We start from the raw sequence: 26,864 nt of genomic DNA, 5'->3' as shown, positions 1-26,864 counted from the left end.
CATTTATACTAAAGCTATCCTCGACACGGGTTCTCAGGTTACCATACTGTACAGATCCTTCTATGACCGATACCTGACGCATTTGCCGTTAACCCCAATCAGTTTTCTGCAGATCTGGGGCCTTAGTCCTGCTGATTACCCATATGATGGCTATTTGTCGCTGAGGTTGGAGTTCTTGGAAGCTGATGTAGGGACCACTGAGACCATTGATGCACTTGTGTTGGTTTGCCCTGACCCCATGGTGAAAGGTGAGGTTTCCATACTGGTTGGCAGTAATACACCCATAGTGAGACGACTCCTGACAAGCTGCAAAGAGCAGGGAGGTGAAAACTTCTTGAGCACCAGACACATTCACCCTGTTTTCAAAAAGGCTTTTGAGAAACTGCCTGAACTTTCTTCCGACGTAGATGATAGCAAAAGAGGAACTGTGTGGTACGTTCGAGCCAAACCTATCACCCTGCGTCCTGGAGGAGTGGCTAGAATCCCTGGGATACCAAAATTCCCTGGAACGCCAGGTACTGAAGCCATTCTGATAGAGTCACCTGATGATCCTGCAGAAGAGTCACGGTTTCCAAATGAGCTTCTGGTGAGACCAGAGTTGCAGACCCCGACAGCTGTGATGTCAAGGAGAGTTACAGTGACCGTGAGGAATATGTCAGGCAAAGGAATCACATTGAGGAAAGGAATGCCGATTGCACATCTGTTTCCTGTAAATGTACTGTCGTCACATGTGAAGGAAGAGTCCAAAGTTAGCTCAACCGGAGATCTGACACCCTCCTCCTTCAACTTTGGAGATTCATTCGTTCCTAAAGAATGGAAGGACCGATTAGTCAGGAAGATGATGGAGCGGAGAGGAGTTTTCTCTACTCATGAGTTTGATGTTGGTTGTAGTAAGAGTACTCGCCATTCTATCAGAATTACCGAGGATAAACCCTTTCGGGAGAGGTCTCGACGGCTGGCACCAGCTGACATCGAAGCAGTGAGACAGCACCTGTCGCAGTTAAAAGAAGCTGAGATCATTACCGAGTCCAGGAGTCCTTATGCATCTCCTATAGTGGTGGTGAGGAAAAAGAACGGAAAGATTCGGATGTGTGTGGACTTTAGGATGCTTAACAGACGTACTATTCCCGACCAATACACCGTTCCAAGAATTGAGGATGCACTGGCTTGTCTTAATGGAAGCAAGTGGTTCAGTGTGTTGGATCTCAGAAGTGGATACTACCAAATACCGATGAGTGAATCGGACAAAGAAAAGACAGCCTTTATATGTCCAGTTGGGTTCTACCAATTTGAAAGGATGCCACAGGGAGTTTCAGGCGCTCCAGCAACTTTTCAAAGAATAATGGAACAAACAGTTGGGGACATGAACTTGCTCGAAGTATTGGTGTACTTGGATGATATCATTGTGTTTGGGGCAACCCTTGAAGAACACGAAGCTCAGTTGCTGAAAGTGCTTGGTCGCCTGGAGGATGAAGGTCTCAAGCTATCATTGGACAAGTGTCAGTTTTGCCAAACATCCGTGTCCTATGTGGGGCATATTGTATCACAGGATGGAGTAGCCACAGATCCATCCAAGATCGAAGCTGTTACCACATGGCCCAAGCCGAACACAGTGACTGCCCTGCGGTCATTTCTTGGGTTCTGCGGATATTACAGGTGCTTTGTGCAGGATTACTCCAAAGTGGCCCATCCTCTGAATCAGCTGCTGGCTGGTTACCTCCCACCAGCCGAGAGGAAGGAAAAGGCTAAAGGTAAAGAGAACAAGGACTACTTCAAACCCTCTGAGCCTTTTGGTGTTAGATGGGATGAGAAATGCGAAGAGGCCTTCCACACCTTAAAGCAAAGTCTTACTCAAGCCCCCGTGTTGGCTTTTGCAAACCCACAGCTGCCATATGTGCTACACGTGGATGCCAGTCAAGAAGGGTTGGGTGGTGTGTTGTATCAGGACCAAGGAGCAGGGCTGAGACCTGTAGCGTTCATCAGTCGCAGTCTTACGCCATCAGAGCGTAACTACCCAGCTCATAAGCTAGAATTCTTGGCGTTAAAGTGGGGGGTGGTGGATAAGCTGCAGGATTATCTGTATGGAGCGAAGTTTGAAGTGAGGACAGACAATAATCCATTAACCTATGTGTTGACTTCGGCAAAACTTGATGCCACCGGCCACCGCTGGCTTGCTGCACTATCTGCTTACGACTTTAGTCTCAGGTACAGACCTGGGAACCAGAACATTGACGCAGATGCTCTGTCTCGTCGCCCACACTACCAGAAACCAGAGTGGAAAGATGTTGCTTCAGCAGATGTGAAAGTAATGTGTCAGATGTCCGTGGTATCTGGACCAAAGAATTCATTTCATGCCCGAGAGATTGACCACTTGGGAGCGTCAATGCATGCTGTTCCCCAGGCATTTTGCAACCTTTCCAGTTTGGATGTACAAAACTTACCCATGTTGTGTTCATCTGAAATATCCAAAGCACAACAGGAGGATCCCTGTATTCATGAGGTGTTTTCAGCTCTCCGTCTGGGTGATATTACACAGATCGACAAATCAAACCATCCTGACTGTCGTCTGCTCCTAAGAGAATGGGACCACTTGGAAACTAAAGAGGGAGTGTTGTGTAGAATCACTCACCCACCCACTAAACCATGTCATTCACAGTTGGTCCTGCCTGAAAAGTACAGGGAAATAGTGATGAAGTCTTTGCATGATGACGCAGGTCATCTGGGAGTAGATAAGACCTATGGGTTGGTCAAGGACAGATTCTATTGGCCGCGTATGAAGTCTGCGGTTGAGGAGTTCTGCAAGTCCTGTGCACGTTGTGTCCAGAGAAAGACTTTACCTAAAAGAGTTGCTCCTCTGTTTCACATGCAAAGTGATGGACCTCTAGACCTTGTCTGTATGGATTTTCTGTCCGTCGAACCCGATTCCAGCAATACCGCAAATGTCTTGGTCATTACAGATCATTATACTCGCTATGCCCAAGCTTTTCCCACAAAGGATCAGAAAGCATCCACCGTTGCCAAAGTGTTGTGGGAGAAATACTTCATCCACTATGGACTGCCAAAGCGAATACACAGTGATCAAGGTAGAGACTTTGAAAGTAGACTTATACATGAGTTGTTGTCCATGCTCGGGATTGAGAAGTCAAGAACAACGCCATACCATCCTCAGGGAGATCCTCAACCTGAGCGGTTTAACCGTACTTTGTTAGACATGCTTGGAATGCTGGATTCAAAGCGAAAGAACAAGTGGAGTCGGCACATTGGACATCTTGTTCATTCTTATAATTGTACCCGAAATGACGCTACTGGTTTTTCACCGTACTACCTCATGTTTGGACGTGAAGCGAGGATGCCGGTGGATTTGTGTTTCAGAGTATCCAGTGATGGCACATCACAGAGAACTTACCTCAAGTATGTATCTGACATGAGAAAGGAATTGCAAGCTGCTTATGAACTTGCTGAGTCTGTTTCTGCCAAACAGAATAAAGGAAATAAGCAGAGGTATGACCAGAAGATCCGTTTTTCCCAACTCATGCCTGGTGACCGAGTTCTCATACGGAACCTAGGACTTCAAGGGAAACATAAGTTAGCAGACCGCTGGGCTTCTACACCTTACATTGTTGAAAGTCAACTGTCACAACTACCTGTGTTTCGGCTAAAACCTGCAGGTGGGAATGGACCCATAAAAATACTGCACCGGAATCATATCCTGCCATTGGGACAGCAAGTGCGTCTGGATCCGCCAGCGGATAATGAGCCGACACCTAGTAGGAGAACCCTGCAGAGAAGAAGAAGGAAAAAAACGAGAAACCAGGAAAACTTTGTTCCAGAAGACAGAAAACCCATGACACAGTGTGTGGATCATGAGGAACCTGATGAGTCGGAAGATGAAGAATGGGATCTATGGTACGACCTCCCAGAAAGACGCATAAGACAGAATCTGGATGAATTGTCTGAACCATTTAGCTCAGATTTGGACATGGTCTGGGAAGAACCAGATGCTTCCGAGAAGGAGATAAAAAAGAGACTGAAAGGCATGATAACAAAGGAACCAACGCCTCCAACGTAGTTGAAGGAACTGAAGACCGGGTATCCGAAATAAGGAGCTCACAGCAAGTTAAGAAGGTTCCTGAAAGATTGACATACAGTACACTAGGAGTGCCAAGTGTAATGATAGCCCCTACGGTTCGATATGTTACCTCCCTTTATACATGGTTGGGAAGCATGCAACCACTTATGTGTAAAGTTCATTAGTCATGGGGACATGCCTATATTTGGTAGGGGGGGAGTGTAATACCCACTGGAAATGTTATGTACGCTAAGTATGGTTATCAATCTTTAACTTAGACACTGTATTATCATTGTTATAAATCCCTGGGTTAAAGTTGCCCATGTGAAGGTACGGCAAGAACTTTTAAGGACACAATGTGACTAAGAGCAGACTTTCCATAATTCTGCACCAGTATCAACTGTTGCAGACAGTGAGGCTGCGCAGTCTCCAGGCAGAAACCCCAGGAGGAAGGGGTGGAGTCGGGTTTTTCGAGCGGGAAAGGGAGCGACTGGAAGAGAAGAGGGCAGGAGCTCTGAAAAGAGGGCTCAGGAGGCAAATGGCTGCCGCATCCCGTCCCGGGCTTCCAAACTCGGCCGCCGCCCTTCGTATTAGTAGCTCTGCATCCAGAACTCAAAGTGGGATTCAGTGATCGTGAAGAGAATTCAACGAAGGGGTTCGGAGTCGTAAGTCTTGCAGACATTATACATACCATGAGCTCCAACTTAAGCGCGCCAACAAAAGAGTGCACTCGAATTTGGACACAGGGACAGATTCTCCTTTGAATCCATATAAATGGAGAATGTATGTTTATTATGTCTAGATTCATTCTAATGTATGCAAATGTCTAATTTAGGTCATTGACCCGTAATCTTCTTATACTGTCTGACGTTAAAACTATAAAGTAAGATAATTAGAATTAAGCCATTGTAGTAGTGATCTCCTTATTGGACTATGGAATACTGTCTACAACAGAGACCACATCTCACATATATCTAGAGAACCATGAAGGGGTTACACTTTGAACACAACTGACTGCACACAGGGAGGGCCCTTGGTCTTGCAACCTCACTCCATCTTTGTCTCCTTCTAAGTATCTATGCAATGCAATCTCTACACTCCTTCATTCTCACTCAACCTCCACTTGTCTCCCTCATTGCAGGAGAAGAGAGCTCACAACAGGAGAGAGCGAGCCAGGACAGGAGGAGGGCCACCCTCATTAGCCCAGCTCACCCCCTGGGAGGAAGCGTCCTGGAGATTGTCGGGGCTGATACAGATGCGGAAGTTGGGGAAGGACAGACAGGTGCATCCCCGCAAGCTGGTGACAGAATAGTTTTCCATCTCTCTCATTGGCATTGCATGAGTCGCTGATAATGATTCTGAAGCTACATCATATGGACTTATGATCATCTGCAAAATGCAATGTGCATGTAACCTTGGCATCACATCTCTAACTTTTTCCTTGACTCCCCCACAGGACCATCGAGAGCCCCCGTCCCCAGTGTGTAGGAGGAAGAGCCTGAGATGCCAGACTCCTCAGAGGAATCTGCAACCTCTGAGGGCACAGCGTCAGCAGAAATAAGCGCACCCAGCATCAGCGCAGACACTCACACCTCGGGGGGACCTTCGGGACATAGAGTAGTGTTGTCACCTGGTGTATCACAGCTCACAAGTGAGCATCAGCAGATTGTGGAGACAGGGACAGCAGTGGAGAGTCCTCGTCGGAGGGCGCAGGACTCTGCCAGCTCGGCTCAGCTGCATGTTGACCCTCTGCCTCTGGGTCCATCCATAAGATCAGAGGTGATGGAACTCCATGCACAGATGCAGGAGTCTCTGGCAGGTTTTGTCTCCAGTGTCGCTGCGAGTGTGGAGCGAATGGAGGAGTCCATAGCGAACATGAGCAGTGCCTTTGTGGAGTCAGTGGCGCATGAACGCATCAACACGGAAAGGATGGCTACCTACATGGAAATGATTGCTGCCTCCGTGGTAAGGCTGGCTATGGTAGAGGAGAGGAGGGCTACGGCCATGGAGGAGGTTAGTCGCCAGGGTATGGAAAACATGGTGAGTGTTCAGAATAGAATGACATCTCTTGAGGAGCGATGGGCATCTATTGAACAGAGAAACCAGACCTTCATGGAAGTCCTTCTGAGTAGGATTGCCATTGCAGGTACGGGTCCCCATGGCCCCCCTGATGTGCAGCAAGGTGCTCTCAAGCCACTTGCAGGCGCGGAGGGGGAGCTGACCCATGAGAGGGAGGTTGATGGCAGGCCTCAAGGAAGTGAGGGTTCCTCTCCAAGCGCTCACACTTCCATGCCACTGCAGAGCCCCGCCGGAGTCCACACCCAACGGAGATAGACGTCTCAACCCCTGCACAGCCGAAGGAGCAGCAGACTGCTGACGAGCCCTCACAGGCTCGCCACCCCAGAGGACGCCCGCCAAAGGTGTCGAGACAGGAGCAGCAGGAAAGTGAGCAAGGGGCCTCCACTTCTGCTGAAGCCACAGGGGAACCACTACGTAGGAGCACACGTAAGAGGAAAATAAAGCACAAGTAGTCACAAGGGTAGTCACTTGGGTGAAATGTTGTGTATGTTGTAAAAATGCCATCAGTTGGTTCTTGTGCATAAAAATTCTGATGGCAACTGTTGCAGTTCTGGCGTGTGTCATTTCGCGAATGGGGCGTTCACATTGAGGGCTTAGGATTACTTGCAATTGTCAGTATGCTGATCAAATAGCTAGGAATCAGCAGGGTTTGGCCATTGTCGATGCTCAGGTAAGAAGCTGCGAGGCAAAAGAGTTTGATTTACTAGACTAAGCAAATCTGGCCAGGATGAGTGCGTTCCTTGCAACCCGGGCAGCAATGTTCTCGCGTAATGCTGCCTTTGGTTGATGGGCCTCTGCAGGATGCTCATTCTCCTCATCCTCCTCCTCCTCAGCTGAGGAGGGTATGTGAGGAGCCACTTGGTCCTCAGGAATCTGCAAGCCACGATGCTGTGCCATGTTGTGGAGTGCACAGCAAACCACGACGATTCTGGAGACCCTGGCTGCTGAGTACTGTAGGGCTCCACCTGATCTATCCAGGCATCTGAAGCGCATCTTCAGCAAGCCGATGGTTTGCTCGATTTGGACCTGGTGGAAATGTGGCTGGAGTTGTAGCGCTCCTCAGCTTCGTTGGCTGGCCTCCTCAACAGCGTCATTAGCCGAGTTCTCAGGGGATAGCCCTTGTCTCCATGTAGCCATCTGTGAAGTTGGTCTGGTGACCTGAATAGCGGAAGCACACTAGACTGGCGCAGTATGAAGGAGTCATGGCAACTGCCAGGGTACTTGGCACAAACATGCAAAATCTCCTTCTTGTGGTCACACACCAGCTGAACGTTAAGGGAGTGGAAGCCCTTGCGGTTGACAAAAATACCTGGATTGCGATGGGGTGCCCTAAGGGCCACATGTGCAGTCAATGACGCCCTGCACCCTTGGAAAGTCTGCCAGATGAGCTAATCCAACCGCTCGCGCCGTCACATTTGCACGATCCCTGGTGAAATGAATGTGATTGTGCGCGAGGGCAAAGCGGGCATCGGTTACCTGCGTGACGCAAGTGTGTGCGGCCGACTGGGAGATGCCGCTGATGTCTGCTGATGATCCCTGGAATGAGCCTGAGGCAAAAAAGTTGAGTGCGGTGGTGACTTTGATGGTCACTGGTAAGGAGTGTCCACCTGGTCCTCTGGGCAGCAGGTCTTGCTGTATCATTGCGCAGATGTCAGTCACTACCTGTCGCGAAAGTCGGAGCCGCCTTTGGCACTGCTGCTCAGTCATGTTGAGGTAGCTGACCCTGTGTCTATAGACCCTGTTTGGGGGGTATCTCCTGCGCTGACGGGCTTCCATGCGCTGGCTCCTTCTGGCCTGTGCTGCCTCAGGTGGGTGAGCAGCAGCCTGTCGCTCCTGCTGCTGCTGCTGTTGCAGGTGCTGCTGTTGTTCCTGGTTCTGCTGCTGCCGCGCCTGGTGCTCGAGCTCCTCTAATGCCAAGAAGGGAAGGAGAAAAATGGCTCCCATGCTTCTGGCATATACCTCCACTGAGGAAGCGCTGAGTGAGGGTGGCGAGAGGGGTTTCCCAGGAGTTCACACTGGAGATGTGTGTGAGGCTCCAACCTTCCACAGGTGTGGTTAAGCCTGGTAAAAGTTGCCCCAGGCCTGAGACAACAAAGTCCTGCCACCTGCAAATGATGACTGATCAAATCTCCTCTTTAATGGTTGACCTGCAGCTGATAGTCAGCAATCCAATAGTGCTCACGCCAGGTTTCACAGGCGTGATCCCCACCAGGCGTGTTTTACGTGGGAAAAGGTTGAAAATGCAAGGGCCTGTTAAAATGGCATTATAAAGGCCAATTATTGCTGATTAAGGGCCTTAAAGACCAGTCCTGTTGAAGGCGGGACTGATTCGGGACCATCAGACACACCTGGGTTAAAATGGCTCGGGGTCGGGCACCAGGCGGGGGGGGGGTCCCGCCCGCCAGTTTTAGCGATTTTAACCCCCCGCACGCCTTAAAGCCCGCCTCACGGCTCAGTTAAAATCGACCCCTCTGTGTGTACTCCATCAAAACCTTTCATAATTTTAAAAAGACCTCTATTAGGTCACCCCTCAGCCCTCTCTTTTCGAGACCCACTGTTCATCCTTTCCTGATAGCTATACCCTCGCATTTCTGGTATCCTCCTTATAAATCTTCTCTGCATCCTCTCCAGTGCCTCTATATCCTTTTTATAATATGACGACCAGAATTGTACGCAGTACTCCAAGTGTGGTCTAACCAAGGTGCGATACAAGTTTAGCATAACTTCTCTACTTTTCAATTCTATCCCTCTAGAAATAAACCCTAGTGCTTGGTTTGCTTTTTTCTATGGCCTTATTAACCTGTGTCGCAACTTTTAGTGATTTGTGTATTTGAACTCTGAGATCCCTTTGCTCTTCTACCCCATTTAGATTCTTATGCCAGACTTTGAAATGAGCTGCGATGAAGCTGGCCCCATTTCGTGATTCCAGTTAATATCTTTGTGTCTGTAGGTGTTTAAAGTTGGAAACCAGGTGAAGGAAGCAGTTTCCCATCTAACCATGAACTTGTACAAGGGGCAGATCTCGGTATTCCTGGGGCACAATGGAGCAGGAAAGACTACCACTCTGTCCATGCTTACAGGTAAGGTCAAGGACATTACATAATGGGAGGAAGCGGAGAGCAATCTAATCAATTTGGTTCTCACTCAGTTCCCCTTTGGCTTTTCCAATTAGACCTCGCATAGATGCTCGTTGTTGTTGGTTCTACGGCAATAGCATTAATGGTAAAGCACAAACACTCAGCAATTTCCTTTGGTCAGCCAGGTATGTCTGACACACTCAGGAGCCCAACCCCATCACGAGAGCCTCCAAACCAGGCTATTGAGTGATCTATACAGGTGGGGTTTCTGTTTGCCTGGTTTGCAGTGCTGTCTCTGCCCCTGTAGGGCCAAGCACCACCAGGCCAGCGAGTTTAGGCACAGGTTGGGGAGAGCCAAGGTGTAAAGAACCTCAAATGGGCATAAGGGTCTTGTGGAATTTTACCAACCAAAACCGCACAACACCTGTACAAAGCATCAATAAGCTCCATGTTGTTTGTTCACTCGAGACCATACTATCTGTTACAGCATTGGCTTGCACGGTTATCTGGAGCCAAGTGAGAAGAATCCCAGCTCCCAGTGAGCGGGAAACTCCTGCTGCTCTCAATAATGAGCAAGGATCGCTGGTTCTCCATCCAGTGTCCTACAGTACGGTGGAGCTGCCTTGCTGAGTCTGCCTCTGAAGGTTGACTCTCTCCCAATCTTCCAGTGTCACATATTTCATCCAACTTGACCCTAAAGAAATCCCACTTAACTCATCAGCTTAACTCGGGAGGGAGGGAGGGGTGAGCGTGCGGGGAAGGGCCAAGCATGAGGGGCGAGCACGGGGGGTTGGGGTGAGGGGCAGGGGCGAGCGTGAGGGGAGGGGCGAGTGTGCAAGGGATGGGCGGGGGACAGACGGGCGATCGCAGAGGGAGGGAGGGGCAAGCGTGAGGGACGAGCAAGGAGGGCAGGCTATATTTTCAGTTCCGGGACTGAACTATTCAAGGAATGAAATTTGAACTGTTGTGTTTAAGCTCTTTGTATTTCTCTGTCGAAGCCACTGCAGGAATGAATAACTTGTTCTCCTGGTTGTTAGGCCTGTTCCCTCCTACAAGTGGCACCGCCTACATTAACAAGTACAACATCTGCCAGGACATGCCACTAGTCCGCCAGAGTCTGGGACTGTGTCCGCAGCAAGATGTCCTGTTTGACAACCTGACTGTAGAGGAGCACCTGTCATTTTTTGGCAGGGTAAGTTGCACTGAAGAGGCAGGACACATAGGAGTCCAGGTTCAGGTGAGAGGATGAAGGCAGCTCGGTCTCTCCCTGTGCAGCTGACTGCATAATGTACAACTTGTCAGTTTGAGACATGGTTCCAGCTATTGGCAACTCATCCTTGAAGGCTGTTCCCTCTATTAATTGCAAAATGTCAGCTTGACTCAGTGGGTAACACCTTCTGCTCTGAGTTAGAAGGTCATGAATTCAAGACCCACTCTGGGATTTAGCATATTCTCTGGGCAGACATTTTGGTGCAGTACTGACTGTCTGAGATGACGTCTTTCACATGACTCGTTCAGGTGGGTGGAAAAGATCCCACTATTCGAAAAGTAGTGGAGTTCTCCCAGTGTCCTGGGCATCAGTTCTCCCTCAACCAAAAAGCATCGGGTCATTTATCTCATTGCTGCGCTCTGGGATCTTGCTGTGTCCAAATTGGCTGCCATGTCTCCCTACATTGTAACAGTGACCGCTTGCAACGTACTTAATTGGTTGTGAAGCATTTTGGAATGTCCGGAGGTCGTGATAAGCTGCTGCGCCAATGCAAGTCATTGTGCTTTTTGCTGAGTTTCCTGACTTCATGGTAAAGACTTTCCTTACACATCATTCAGTAGGTGTGAAATGTTAGGAGTATCTGTTCAGAGCTTGGTGCTGTTGGAACGTCCCAACTGAACCACTAACCTATCCTCTCTCCTGTGGTCCTCGCCAACCTGCTGTATATTTCTGGCTTCAAGGTTTAGAGTTCATATTTCAAACATTCACCGTTTCCATTTCATCAGATCTTTCTGAACCAACCAAGAGCAAGAGATGATTGGATCAGTCAGTCCGCTGGTATTCTATCTGGCCTCCCACTGCCCCCAACCTCACTGCCCTGCCCCGCGCCCCCACTGCCCAGCAAAGAGAGAGAGAGAAGCATTAGTGAGGGAGGTACAGGAGGAGTCACAGCTGGCTCACTTCCTCCAGCTGTTGGGATGGAGATTATAGTTGGATAACATTACCTCAGTGTATTGACCCTGTCTGTTACCCCCCCCCCACCCCACAGCTAAAAGGCCGCCAGTCTTGTCAGATCCATGAAGAGGTAAATCACATACTAAGAATGCTGAAGTTCGAGGACAAACGGAAAGCCAGGACCAAGACTCTGTCCGGCGGAATGAAACGCAAGCTCTCGATTGGAATTGCTCTTATTGGCAACTCTGAGGTAATAACCCTTGAGAGAGCTCAGGGCAACAGGAGGAATTTATGTTTGAACCATCCCATCACACTCCCTCTGCATCTTCACGATTTATTTTATCTTATGCACTGACTCTCCCTAAATCCCCCTCATTATTAATTGATCTTTAACGATTGGAGATTGTTGAGCTGAAAAGCTGCTCCCCGGCCATCAGTAACATTACACTGTGGTACTCCACCAATCTCTGACCACCCAGTGTGCCCAGCCCCAGGCCGTGCCGAGATTCCCCCAGCCCCAGGCCGTGCCGAGATTCCCCCAGCCCCAGGCCGTGCCGAGATTCCCCCAGCCCCAGGCCGTGCCAAGATTCCCCCAGCCCCAGGCCGTGCCGAGATTCCCCCAGCCCCAGGCCGTGCCGAGATTCCCCCAGCCCCAGGCCGTGCCGAGATTCCCCCAGCCCCAGGCCGTGCTGAGATTCCCCCAGGCCATGCCGAGATTCCCCCAGCCCCAGGCCGTGCCGAGATTCCCCAGGCCGTGCCGAGATTCCCCTAGGCCGTGCCGAGATTCCCCCAGGCCATGCCGAGATTCCCCCAGCCCCAGGCCGTGCCGAGATTCCCCCAGGCCATGCCGAGATTCCCCCAGCCCCAGGCCGTGCCGAGATTCCCCAGGCCGTGCCAAGATTCCCCCAGCCCCAGGCCGTGCCGAGATGCCCCAGCCCCAGGCCGTGCCGAGATGCCCCAGCCCCAGGCCGTGCCGAGATTCCCCAGCCCCAGGCCGTGCCGAGATTCCCCAGGCCATGCCGAGATTCCCCCAGCCGTGCCGAGATTCCCCCAGGCCATGCCGAGATTCCCCCTTCCCCAGGCCGTGCCGAGATTCCCCAGGCCGTGCCGAGATTCCCCCAGGCCATGCCGAGATTCCCCCTGCCCCAGGCCGTGCCGAGATTCCCCAGGCCGTGCCGAGATTCCCCAGGCCGTGCCGAGATTCCCCAGGCCGTGCCGAGATTCCCCCAGACCGTGCCGAGATTCCCCCAGGCCATGCCGAGATTCCCCCAGCCCCAGGCCGTGCCGAGATTCCCCCAGGCCATGCCGAGATTCCCCCAGCCCCAGGCCGTGCCGAGATTCCCCCAGCCCCAGGCCGTGCCGAGATGCCCCAGCCCCAGGCCGTGCCGAGATGCCCCAGCCCCAGGCCGTGCCGAGATGCCCCAGGCCGTGCGAGATGCCCCAGCCCCAGGCCGTGCCGAGATGCCCCAGCCCCAGGCCGTGCCGAGATGCCTCAGCCCCAGGCCGTGCCGAGATGCCCCAGCCCCAGGCCGTGCCGAGATTCCCCAGCCCCAGGCCGTGCCGAGATTCCCCCAGGCCATGCCGAGATTCCCCCAGGCCGTGCCGAGATTCCCCCAGGCCATGCCGAGATGCCCCCTGCCCCAGGCCGTGCCGAGATTCCCCAGGCCGTGCCGAGATTCCCCCAGCCCCAGGCCGTGCCGAGATTCCCCCAGGCCGTGCCGAGATTCCCCCAGGCCGTGCCGAGATTCCCCAGCCCCAGGCCGTGCCGAGATTCCCCAGCCTCAGGCCGTGCCAAGATTACCCCAGGCCGTGCCGAGATTCCCCAGCCTCAGGCCGTGCCGAGATTCCCCAGCCCCAGGCCGTGCCGAGATTCCCCAGCCCCAGGCCGTGCCGAGATTCCCCAGCCCCAGGCCATGCCGAGATTCCCCAGGCCGTGCCGAAATTCCCCAGCCCCAGGCCATGCCGAGATTCCCCAGGCCGTGCCGAGATTCCCCAGGCCGTGCCGAGATTCCCCCAGGCCGTGCCAAGATTCCCCAGCCCCAGGCCGTGCCGAGATTCCCCCAGGCCGTGCCGAGATTCCCCTAGGCCGTGCCGAGATTCCCCAGGCCGTGCCGAGATTCCCCCAGGCCGTGCCGAGATTCCCCCAGGCCGTGCCGAGATTCCCCAGGCCGTGCCGAGATTCCCCCAGGCCGTGCCGAGATTCCCCCAGGCCGTGCCGAGATTCCCCTAGGCTGTGCCGAGATTCCCCCAGGCCGTGCCGAGATTCCCCCAGGCCGTGCCGAGGTGCCCCCAGCCCCAGGCCGTGCCGAGGTGCCCCCAGCCCGTGCTGTGATCAATTCCTGCTCAGTGGTGCATGAGTCAGTGTATCGCTGTCTCTCACTCCATCAGACTAGCACTTCATTCTGTTCTTTCAAACAATGATACAGCACAGAATGAGGCCATTCATCCCATCGTGCCTGTGCCAGCTCTTTGGCAGAGCTATCCAATCAGTCCCATTCACCTGCTCTTTCCCCATAGCCCTGCACATTTTCCCCCTTCAAGTATTTATCAAATTCCCTTTTGAAAGTTAACATTGAACCTGCTCCCACTGCCCTCTCAGGCAGTGCACTCTATTCAAAGAGTTTTGTGTTGTTTTTCCCGCCTTTGCGTGAATCTATTTCTTTTTGCATCTATTACCCAAGGTGAAGTTTGGCATAAGGTGGAAAATAACCTTCACTTTGAGCTATTTTAAAATACTTCCCCTTTAAAACTCAAACTTCCTCTTCATTTCCAACAGTGAATATTATCAGATAGAACTGGAATAATCTACAGAACCAAAGAGCACATTGTAATTTATAGTATTTTGGAATAAATAAAATTTTTAACCGTGTTATAATTTAGATGTTGCTGCCAAACTCTACTTCATCCAACATCCCTGGTCCTGTCCCTTCTCTCCAATCCAACTGCTCTGTAATAAGATTTGTTTGTAGATGAACCCAGCCAATCACTGTAATATATCGCAGCCTCTTCCATGCACTGTTACAACAGCGGAGCAGCAAATGAACATCCTAATATGGATTGTGTGACCGTTTCACAATGGTGCCTGGCATTCACTAGCTGGTGTAATTGTAGCTTTGTGTATGCCTGTTCTTGTTTTCAGTTATTGAGACCATAGTTTGTGTACTTTTAATAAACTCTAATTTAATCTGGGGATCAAATTACTATCCATCTGAACCCCCCGCCCCCCACGATTCAATTGCACTCTTTGTTCATACCTGGGAGATAAATTTAATAGCCTTAACTTACTCGTTACTGAAACCAGCAATACCAGGCTCTGCTATCTCACTGAAAAACATGTTCCCAAGTCCCAGGATTCTGAACTCACTCCCTCATTCCCCTAATCAGTCTTGTGCCCAATCCCAGCAGGCTTCCCTTGCTCCCTCACTAATACACACCGAGCAGCGTGAGTGACACATTGAACAGTGGCTGTTACAGCAGCCAGGTTTTGCTTTCTGCCCCCAATTGGATGCTACAGCTTTCTGTTTGAGCACAAGACACGGTGAACTCAGTACTGGGGTTTTAGCATCTACACTGCTGCAAACTACCTTCCCGTGAGAAGGTTGAGGGGTGATTGAATCGAGGTGTTTAAACCGATAAAGGGATTCGATAGGGTAGATACAGCAAAATTCGATCCTCTGGTGGGAGAATCCAGAACAAGGGGCACAACCTTAAAATTAGAGCCAGGACATTCAGGAGTGAAATCTGGAAGCACTTTTTCACACAGAGTAGTGGAAATCTGGAACTCTCCCCCACAAAAGGCTGTGGATGCTGGGGCCCAATTGGAGCTTTCAAGACAGATCGATAAATTTTTGTTGGGTAAGTGTATCAAGGGATATGGAGCAAAGGCGGGTAAATAAGAGGCACAGATCAGCCATGGAGTAACAGAATGGCAGAGCAGGCCCAAGGGGCTGAATGGCCTCCTCCTTTCCTATGATGTGAATACATGAGCATTCATAGAATGGTTACAGCACAGAAGGAAGCCATTCAGCCCGTCAAGCCCGTGCCGGCTCGCTGCAAGAGTATTTCCACTAGTCCCACTCCCTCGCGTTTTCCCTGTAACCCTGCAAATTTCTTCCCCTCAGGTACTTATCCAATTCCCTTTTGAAAGCCACGATTGAATCTGCCTCCACCACCCTCTCAGGCAGTGCATTCCAGATCCTAACCACTCGCTGCGTAAAAAAGTTTTTCCTCATGTCGCCTTTGGTTCTTTTGCCAATCACCTTGAATCTGTGCCCTCTGGTTCTCGATCCTTCCACCAATGGAAACAGTTTCTCTCTATCTACTCTGACCAGACCCCTCATGATTTTGAATACCTCTATCAAATCTTCTCTCAACCTTCTCTGCTCTAAGGAGAGCAACTCCAGCTTCTCCAGTCTATCCACATAACTGAAGTCCCTCATCCCTGGAATCATTCTCGTAAATCTTTTCTGCACCCTCACTAAGGCCTTCACATCCTTCCTAAAGTGCGGTGCCCAGAATTGGACACAATACTCCAACTGAGGCAAAACCAGTGTTTTATAAAGGTTCATCATAACTTCTTTGCTTTTGTACTCTATGGGGTCGATTTTAACTGAGCCGTGAGGCGGGCTTTGAGGCATGCGGGGAGTTAAAATCGCTAAAACTGGCAGGCGGGACCACCGCCCCCGCCTGGTTCCCGACCCCGAGCCTTTTTAACCCAGGCGTGTCTGATGGTCCCGAATCTTTAACAGGCCCTTGCATTTTTAACCCTTTTCCCACGTAAAACACGCCTGTTGGGGATCACGCCTGTGAAACCTGGCAGGAGCACTATTGGCTTGCTGACTATCAGCTGCAGGTCAACCATTAAAGAGGAGATTTGATCAGTCATCATTTGCAGGTGGCAGGACTTTGTTGTTTCAGGCCTGGGGCAACTTTTACCAGGCTTAACCACACCTGTGGAAGGTTGGAGCCTCACACACATCTCCAGTGTAAACTCCTGGGAAACCCCTCTCGCCACCCTCACTCAGCGCTTCCTCAGTGGAGGTATATGCCAGAAGCATGGGAGCCATTTTTCTCCTTCCCTTCTTGGCAATAGAGGAGCTCGAGCACCAGGCGCGGCAGCAGCAGAACCAGGAACAACAGCAGCAGCAGCAGGAGCGACAGGCTGCTGCTCACCCACCTGAGGCAGCACAGGCCAGAAGGGGCCAGCGCATGGAAGCCCGTCGGCACAGGAGATACCCCCCAAACAGGGTCTATAGACACAGGGTCAGCTACCTCAACATGACTGAGCAGCAGTGCCAAAGGCGGCTCCGACTTTCGCGACAGGTAGTGACTGACATCTACGCAATGATACAGCAAGATCTGCTGCCCAGAGGACCAGGTGGACACTCCTTACCAGTGGCCATTAAAGTCACCACCGCACTCAACTTTTTTGCCTCGGGCTCATTCCAGGGATCATCAGCAGACATCAGTGGCATCTCCCAATCGGCCGCACACACTTGCATCATGCCGGTAACTGATGCCCTCTTTGCCCTCGCGCACAATCACATCCATTTCACCAGGGATCGCGCAAATGTGACGGCGCAAGCGGTTGGATTAGCTCATCTGGCAGACTTTCCAAGGCTGCAGGGCGTCATTGACTGCACACATGTGGCCCTTACGGCACCCCATCGCAATCCAGGTAGTTTTGTCAACTGCAAGGGCTTCCACTCCCTTAACGTTCAGCTGGTGTGTGACCACAAGGAGATTTTGCATGTTTGTGCCAAGTACCCTGGCAGTTGCCATGACTCCTTCATACTGCGCCAGTCTAGTGTGCTTCCGCTATTCAGGCCACCAGACCAACTTCAGGGATGGCTAACTGGAGACAAGGGCTATCCCCTGAGGACTTGGCTAATGACGCCGTTGAGGAAGCCAGTCAATGAAGCTGAGGAGCGCTACAACTCCAGCCACATTTCCACCAGATCCATAATCGAGCAAACCATCGGCTTGCTGAAGATGCACTTCAGATGCCTGGATAGATCAGGTGGAGCCCTACAGTACTCAGCAGCCAGGGTCTCCAGAATCGTTGTGGTTTGCTGTGCACGCCACAACATGGCACAGCGTCGTGGCTTGCAGATTCCTGAGGACCAAGTGGCCCCTCACATACCCTCCTCAGATGATGATGAGGAGGCGGGCGAAAATGAGCATCCTGCAGAGGCCCATCAACCAAAGGCAGCATTACGCGAGAACATTGCTGCCCGGGATGCAAGGAATGCACTCATCCTGGCCAGATTTGCTTAGTTTAGTAAATCAAATTCTTTTGCCTCGCAGCTTCTTACCTGAGCATCGACAATGGCCAAACCCTGCAGATTCCTAGCTATTTGACCTGCATCCTGACAACTGCAAGTAATCCTAAGCCCTCAATGTGAAAGCCCCATTCGCGAAATGACACACGCCAGAACTGCAATAGTTGCCATCAGAAGTTTTATGCACCAACTGATGGCATTTTTACAATATACACAACATTTTACCCTTGTGACTACTTGTGCTTTATTTTCCTCTTACACGTGCTCCTACGTAGTGGTTCCCCTGTGGCTTCAGCAGATGTGGAGGCCCCTTGCTCACTTTCCTGCTGCTCCTGTCTCGACACCTTTGGCGGGCATCCTCTGGGGTGGCGAGCCTGTGAGGGCTCGTCAGCAGTCTGCTGCTCCTTCGGCTGTGCAGGGGTTGAGACGTCTATCTCCGTTGGGTGTGGACTCCGGCGGGGCTCTGACCGGGGGCTCTGCAGTGGCATGGAAGTGTGAGCGCTTGGAGAGGAGCCCCCACTTCCTTGAGGCCTGCCACCAACCTCCCTCTCATGGATCAGCTCCCCCTCCGCGCCTGCAAGTGGCTTGAGAGCACCTTGCTGCACATCAGGGGGGCCATGGGGACCCATATCTGCAATGAATACTCAGAAGGACTTCCATGAAGGTCTGGTTTCTCTGTTCAATAGATGCCCATCGCTCCTCAAGAGATGTCATTCTATTCTGAACACTCACCATGTTTTCCATACCCTGGCGACTAACCTCCTCCATGGCCGTAGCCCTCCTCTCTATCGTAGCCAGCCTTACCACGGAGGCAGCAATCATTTCCATGTAGGTAGCCATCCTTTCCGTGTTGATGCGTTCATGCGCCACTGACTCCACAAAGACTCTGCTCATGTTCGCTATGGACTCCTCCATTCGCTCCACACTCGCAGCGAGCCTGGAGACAAAACCTGCCAGAGACTCCTGCATCTGTGCATGGAGTTCCATCATCTCTGATCTTATGGATGGACCCAGAGGCAAAGGGTCGACATGCAGCTGAGCCGAGCTGGCAGAGTCCTGCGCCCTCCGACGAGGACTCTCCACTGCTGTCCCTGTCTCCACAATCTGCTGATGCTCACTTGTGAGCTGTGATACACCAGGTGACAACACTACTCTATGTCCCGAAGGTCCCCTCGAGCTGTGAGTGTCTGCGCTGCTGCTGGGTGCGCTTATTTCTGCTGACACTGCGCCCTCAGAGGTTGCAGATTCCTCTGAGGAGTCTGGAATCTCAGGCTCTTCCTCCTGCACAGTGGGGACAGGGGCTCTCGATGGTCCTGTGGGGGAGTCAAGGAAAAAGTTAGAGATGTGATGCCAAGGTTACATGCACATTGCATTTTGCAGATGATCATAAGTCCATATGATGTAGCTTCAGAATCATTATCAGCGACTCATACAATGTCAATGAGAGAGATGGAAAACTATTCTGTCACCAGCTTGCGGGGATGCTCCTGTCTGTCCTTCCCCAACTTCCGCATCTGTGTCAGCCCCGACAATCTCCAGGACGCTTCCTCCTAGGGGGTGAGCTGGGCTAATGAGGGCGGCCCTCCTACTGTCCTGGCTCGCCCTCTCCTGTTGTGAGCTCTCTTCTCCTGCAATGAGGGACACAAGTGGAGGTTGAGTGAGAATGAAGGAGTGAGTGTAGAGATTGCATAGCATAGATACTTAGAAGGAGACAAAGATGGAGTGAGGTTGCAAGACCAAGGGCCCTCCCTGTGTGTTGTCAGTTGTGTTCAAAGCATCAGATTGAGAGGGAGTGTGAGGGCTGCATGGTGGAATAGTTCTGTGAATGTGAGCGTAGAGAGAGAGGGAATAGGTAAGGCTGCATGGATGTGAGTGTCTACTGGGATGTGGAGGAAGAGATTGCTAAAGCTGAGTGCTGGTGAGGAAAGGCAATGGGGATCAGATTGAGGGTGATGGAAACTTCATACAGTACTTACTTTTCCAGTGTGAACAGGACCTCCCTGTGGGCCCTAGCCCCATCCAACAATGGCTGCAGTGATGCCTCATCAAATTTAGGCGCAGCTCTTGCCCTCCCGCTGGCCATTGTTCCTGCAGGCTCCTGTGTCATCATAAGGGGAAAGCTTGGAAGCCTGCAGAGGAAGCAAGGCTTGCTGAGGACCTTAAATGCAGCAGCAATGATGATGGCATCGGAGGGGACTTGCAGTCATGAAAAACCCATTTGCCAAGGCTTCCCACACGTTGGAAATCAATTGGCCAATTGAGTTAAAATGGCATCAATCTCACACATCCATTTAGATTCGTGTGGGAATCACGAAATTCGGGGAACCCGACAATTGCCAGCACCTGAGTTAAATTCGACCCCTATGCCTCTGTTTATGAAGCCCAGGATCCCGTATGCTTTTTTAACCACTTTCGCAACCTGCCCTGCCATCTTCAAAATTTTGTGCACATATATTCCCGGTCTTTCTGTTCATGCACCCCCTTTAGAATTGTACCCTTTAGTTTATATTGCCTCTCCTCGTTCTTCCCACCAAAATGTATCACTTTGGCACAGACTAGATGCAGGAAGGATGTTCCCGATGGCGGGGAGTCCAGAACCGGGGGTCACAGTCTAAAGATAAGGGGTAAGCCATTTAGGACAGAGATGAGGAGGAATTTCTTCACCCCGAGAGTGGTGAACCTGTGGAATTCTCTACCACACAAGGCAGTTGAGGCCAATTCATTAAATATATTGAAGAAGGAGTTAGATATATTTCTTAAGGCTAAAGGGATCAAGGGATATGGGGAGAAGACAGGGACAGGGTACTGAGATTGGATGATCAGCCAGGATCTCATTGAATGGCAGAGCAGGCTCGAGGGGCCGAATGGCCTACTCCTGCTCCTAGCTTCTTTGTTTCTATGTTTTGCACTTTTCTGCGTTAAATTTCATCTGCCACGTGTCCGCCCATTTCACCAGCCTGTCTATGTCCTCTTGAAGTCTATCAATATCCTCCTCACTGTTCACTATACTTCCAAGTTTTGTGTCATCTGCAATTTTGAAATTGTGCCCTGTACTCCCAAGTCCAAGTCATTAATACATATCAAGAAAAGCAGTGGTCCTAGTACCGACCCCTGGGGAACACCACTGTGTACCTTCCTCCAGTCCAAAAAGCAACCGTTCACCACTACTCTCTGTTTCCTGTCACTTAGCCAATTTTGTATCCGTGCTGCCACTGTCCCTTTTATTCCACGGGCTTCAACTTTGCTGGCAAGCTTATTATGTGGCACTTTATCAAACGCCTTTTGGAAGTCCATGTACACTACGTCAACCGCATTGCCCTCATCAACCCCCTCTGTTGCCTCATCAAAAAACTCGATCAAGTTAGTTAAACACAAATTTGCCTTTAACAGATCCGTGCTGGCTTTCCTTAATTAATCCACACTTGTCCAAGTGACTGTTAATTTTGTCCCGGATTATCGTTTCTAAAAGCTTCCCCTTCTGCTGAGGGGTCTGAATCAGACCAGTCTGAAGCAGCTCTTCGATCCAGTGCTGGGCTCAAACAGTGAGTGAGTTTAAGCAGAGTGTTTGAGAGCTGCAAGTGACCTTGTTAACACTGATCTTACCAACTTTAGTCAATAACATTGGATTTTGTCATGTAACTGACTTCACATCAGAGGAAGCAAAAAATAGAAGCAATATAAATAATTAATAACCCTGCAAGTGGGCCAAGAATTATCAGGAAGGGCCTTCGAATAATCATCATTCTTCCCTCAGTTAGCTGATAAAATCCATTTTGTAGTTTGCTTCATAGGGAACTGAGTCACAGTAGCCTGCGGACAGTCACATACTGGTGGAAATAGTTCACCTGTGCAAAGTACATTACAGAAGTCACCGCACTGAGCACAGCCACGGCTTCCTCACATCAAATGGGCGGGCTGGGGCTAGAAGGTGCATCCAGTTGTCCAACTTCTAGCAACTAGTGGAGTAGCATTGGTTAATGCCAGGGAACGGGACATCCAACCACAGAAAGGGAAATGAGGACCGAGGACCTATACTACCAAGCAAACAGACTTTGGGGGATGGTGAGTGTGCGGGCACTCGGCTGGCACTGTGACAATTGACGGTCACGCCCATTCCATCGAATGGGTCCTCGCTGACTGAGCCTGTGATGTAGTCAGCTGCATGTATGTCAAGCTCAATGCCTTCAGTGTCCTTCTAAAAGAACAAGGTGGTTTTGAGACACAGAATGGGTGAGGCACTTTGCAGAGGGAATTTTGCCATCGATAAGAAATAGGAGCAGGAATAGGCCACTTGGCCCTTCAAGCCTGCTCCACAACTAGTTCCCTGTGCTGTTGCCCTTCAGAAATTGACTGAACCCCCACAGTAGAACTTATACTGATTCTTTATTTGGCTTCTGTCCTTCAGATTGTCATATTGGACGAACCAACGTCGGGTATGGATCCACTTTCCCGCAGGGCTGCCTGGGATCTTCTACAAAACCAGAAGTTTGGCCGCACCATCGTGCTAACGACTCATTTTATGGATGAAGCTGATCTTCTTGGAGACCGCATTCTGATCATGGCCAAGGGCCAGCTTCAGTGCTGTGGATCTTCACTATTCCTCAAGAGCAAGTATGGTGAGTGTGAGGAGCAGCGCAAAACACAACACCTCCTCCAGCCCCGCAACCCTCCCTGAGCTCTGCGCTCCTCAAATCCTGCCCTCTTGCGCATCCCCGATTTCCATCACTCCACCATTGGTGGCCGTGCCTTCAGCTGCCTCGGCCCTAAGCTCTGGAATTCCCTCCCTAAACCTCTCCGCCTCTCTGCTGCTCTCCCCTCCTTTAAGACTCTTGTTAAAACCCACCTCTTTGACCAAGCTTTTAGTCACCCCTCTCAATATCTCCTTCTTTGGCTCGGTGTCAATTTTTGTCTGATTAACCTCCTGTGCAGCGCCTTGGGGCGTTTTCCTGCATTAAAGACGCTACATAAATGCAAGTTGTTGTTGTTGGGTGTATGTTTATCAGGAGCTGACTGCACAGTGACGTGTCCCTGCTATATAGACAGCGAATGAGGAAAGGCATTGAATGAGAAGCCTGATCTCAGTGTGCACTTTGATGCTGCAGGGACCACGATTCACAATATCTGCAGGAAAGGACTGAATTTATGAGGCCATTCAATGGATGAGAGATTCTGGGCAGAACATTAATTTCAGTGCTGCTGGTTGGATTTTCATTTTTTGCAGTCTGATACAAACATAAATCATACTTGGAGTTTGACTCGTGCCTCCCAGTGGAGTGTGGTTCTGGTACTTTCTGTATCTCGCTGCGAACAGCAGTGGGAGATGAGCGATCATTTCCTTGCCACAGTGTGAAGTGTTTCAACGGTAAGACTTCCATATCTCTCTCTGCCAAAAGCCAGCGGCAGCGGAGGGGGATGTGTGGTGTTAACATTTAGAAAAATAGCCAAGGACGAGAATAGGCTATTCGGCCCATTGACACTCAGTCCTACCCTCACTGTTGCATTAAAGCATCTTGTTACTGGGCAGCTCTGTGTTGTGACAGCCCCCTCAGCAGATTATTCCCTGCCCTGGCCCTCCCCTATTGACTCTGGAGTTTTTGGGGTTTATTTGATCCGTATCTTTTATATACAGCGAGGTCTCATTACTCTAGATTCCAGTCCAGTTGTCCTTCCCTGCCTGCGCCTTGTCCAGGTTCTCGTGGAGAGGTGACCCACAGTCGATGAGGGGCATCGGGCAAGGGGGGTGTTACAGAACCCGGCCATTAAATTCAATGGAAAGATCAGGCGGGTTCGGTTAGAGACCTGCAATCTGCCCACCAGATTCTCCAGCGAGGAGACTTAACACAAGGTGATAAAGACAGAAGCTCCTGCCTCTGATCTGTGTGTTGCAAACCTTTAACACATGCTCTGCAGACTCCAGACTGTGCCTGGCTATGAATTCCACTATTTTACTTTGCCTCTTTAATTGTTAAAAGTGACGGGCCTGACACTGCCAGAATCGATCTCTGTCTCTTGTATTAATTCGATTCAGTTTGTTGAATATTTGTGCATTTTTTGAACCAGGATTTTCTATCTGTTTGTGTTAAATTTCATTTAATTTGGATGATGCAGATTGGTGAGAGAGGAGTCTCTATATAATAGAAACATAGAAGATAGGAGCAGGAGTAGGCCATTCGGCCCCTCGAGCCTGCTTTGCCATTCAACGAGATCATGGCTGATCATTCAAATTCAGTACCCCGTCCCTGCTTTCTCCCCATATCCCTTGATCCCTTTAGCCTTAAGAAATATATCTAACTCCTTCTTGAATATATTTAATGAATTGGCCTCAACTGCCTTCTGTGGTCGAGAATGCTACAGGTTCACCACTCTCTGGGTGAAGAAATTCCTCCTCATCCGTGTCCCAAATGGCTTACCCCCTATCTTTTAGAATGTGACCCCTGGTTCTGGACTCCCCCGCCATTGGGAACATCCTTCCTGCATCTAGTCTGTCTAGTCCTGTTAGAATTTTATAAGTTTCAATGAGATCCCCTCTCATTCTTCTAAACTCCAGCGAATATAAGCCCAATCGACCCAATCTCTCCTCATACGTCATTCCTGCCATCCCAGGTATCAGTCTGGTGAATCTTCGCTGCACTCCCTCCATGGCAAGAACATCCTTCCCCAGATAAGGCGACCAAAACTGCACACAATACTCAAGGTGTGGTCTCACCAAGGCCCTGTACAACTGCAGCAAGACATCCTTGCTCCTGTACTCGAATCCTCTCGCTATGAAGGCCAACATACCATTTGCCTTCTTAACCGCCTGCTACACCTGCATGCTTACCTTCAGCGACTGGTGCACAAGGACACCCAGGTCTCGTTGCACTTCCCCTTCTCCCAATCTATTGCAGTTCAGATAATAATCTGCCTTCCTGTTTTTGCTACCAAAGTGGATAACCTCGCATTTATCCACATTATACTGCATCTGCCCTGCATCTGACCAATCACCCAAACTGTCTAAATCATACTGGAGTTTCTCGGCATCCTCCTCACAGCACACAGCTTTGTGTCGTCTGCAAACTTGCAGATATTACATCTAGTTCCCTCGTCTAGATCATTAATATATATTGTGAATAGCTGGGGTCCTAGCACCAATCCCTGCAGTATCCCACTAGTCACTGCCTGCCACTCGGAAAAACATAAGAACATAAGAAATAGGAGCAGGAGTAGGCCAATCGGCCCCTCGAGCCTGCTCCGCCATTCAATAAGATCAATAAGACCCGTTTATTCCAACTCTTTGCTTCCTGTCTGCCAACCAGTTCTCTTTCCAAGTCAGTACCTTACCCCCAATCCCATGTGCTTTAACTTTACACGCCAATCTCTTATGCCGGGACCTTATCGAAAGCCTTCTGAAAGTCCAAATACACCACATCCACTGGTTCTCCCTTATCTATTCTACCAGTTACATCCTCAAAAAATTCCAGTAGATTAGTCAAGCACGATTTACCTTTTGTAAATCCATGTTGACTTTGTCCGATCCAGTCACTGCTTTCCAAGTGCTCTGCTATTACATCTTTTATAATGGACTCTAGCATTTTCCCCACGACCGATGTCAGGCTTACCAGTCTATAATTCCCCGTTTTCTCTCTACCGCCTTTTTTGAATAGTGGGGTTACATTAGCTACCCTTCAATCCATGGGAACTGTTAATTTCGGAAGATGACCAGCAATGCATCTACTATTTCTAGGGCCACTTCCTTAAGTATCCTAGGATGTAGATTATCAGGCCCTGGGGATTTATCGGCCTTCAATCCCATCAATTTCCCCAACTCCATTTCCCTACAAATACTGATTTCATTCAGTTCCTCCCTCTCATTAGATCCTATGTTCCCCGACATCTCTGGGAGGTTATTTGTGTCCTCCTTTGTGAAGACAGAACCAAAGTATGTATTTAAATGGTCTGTCATTTCTTTGTTCCCCATTATAAATTCCCCTGATTCTGACTGCAAGGGACCTACGCTTGACTTCACCAATCTTTTTCTCTTCACATATCTATAGAAGCTTTTACAGTCCGTTTTTATGTTACCCGCAAGCTTACTCTCATACTCTATTTTCCCCCTCTTAATTAATCCCTTTGTCCTCCTTTGCTGAATCCTAAACTGCTCCAAATAATGAGAGATCACCAGAGTCTGCCCTCAGTATTGATGGCTGTGCAGTGGTTGTGAATTCTTCTAGATGAATGATTTCCAATAAATACATTAAAAAATATTTATCACATTCTATCTTCTATATCTCTCCCTTCATTGCACTTGCAATGTAAAAACTGAATCGTAAAACCTGTAGTACAGATCACTCCACGTGATATCGAGAAATGGCTGAGCGCACTGGATATATCAAAGGCTGTGGGCCCTGACAACATCCCATCTGTCATGCTGAAGACTTGTGCTCCAGAACTAGCTGCGTCTCTAGCCAAGCTGTTCCAGTACAGCTACAACACTGGCATCTATCCGACAATGTGGAAAACTGCCCAGGTATGTCCTGTCCACAAAAAGCAGGACAAATCCAATCTGGCCAATTACCGCCCCATCAGTCTACTCTCAATCATCAGCAAAGTGATGGATGGTGTCATCAACAGTGCTATCAAGCGGCACCTACTCACCAATAACTTGCTCACTGATGCCCAGTTTGGGTTCCGCCAAGACCACTCGGCTCCCGACCTCATTACAGCCTTGGTCCAAACATGGACAAGGGAGCTGAATTCCGGAGGTGAGGTGAGAGTGACTGCTCTTGACATCAAGGCAGCATTTGACTGAGTGTGGCATCTAGGAGCACGAATAAAACTGAAGTCAATGGGAATCGGGGAGAAAACTCTCCACTGACTGAAATCATACCTAGCACAAAGGAAGATGGTTGTGGTGGTTGAAGGTCAATCATCACAGCCCTAGGACATTGCTGCAGGAGTTCCTCCGGGCAGTGTCCTAGGCCCAACCATCTTTAGCTGCTTCATCAATGTCCTTCCCTCCAACATAAGGTCAGAAATGGGGATGTTCGCTGATGACTGCACAGTGTTCAGCACCATTCACAACTCCTCAGATAATGAAGCAGTCCATGCCCACATGCAACAAGACCTTGACGATGTTCAGGCTTGGGCTGATAAGTGGCAGGTAACATTCGCGCCAGGCAATGACTGTTTCCAACAAGCGAGAGTCTAATCACCGC

At 50.1% G+C, this 26,864-nt stretch overlaps 1 protein-coding gene across 1 annotated transcript in view; it reads left to right on the top strand.

Moving 5' to 3' along the window:
• The window catches only part of abca3b (ATP-binding cassette, sub-family A (ABC1), member 3b), a 97,435-nt gene that overhangs the window by 9,178 nt on the left and 61,393 nt on the right, over positions 1-26,864 (top strand). Inside the window, exons 3-6 of the mRNA XM_085999952.1 lie at positions 9,099-9,228; positions 10,263-10,417; positions 11,484-11,639; positions 22,076-22,286. Coding sequence (XP_085856078.1) covers positions 9,099-9,228; positions 10,263-10,417; positions 11,484-11,639; positions 22,076-22,286 — 652 coding nt within the window. The remainder of the gene's footprint in view (positions 1-9,098; positions 9,229-10,262; positions 10,418-11,483; positions 11,640-22,075; positions 22,287-26,864) is intronic.

Source organism: Somniosus microcephalus, chromosome 11, assembly GCF_052327205.1.
Source record: "Somniosus microcephalus isolate GS21.2 chromosome 11, FLI_Smic_1.0, whole genome shotgun sequence".
Classification (NCBI taxonomy): domain Eukaryota; kingdom Metazoa; phylum Chordata; class Chondrichthyes; order Squaliformes; family Somniosidae; genus Somniosus; species Somniosus microcephalus.
The sequence above is the reverse complement of the archived record's forward strand: the minus strand, read 5'-3'. Positions and strand labels throughout refer to the sequence as shown.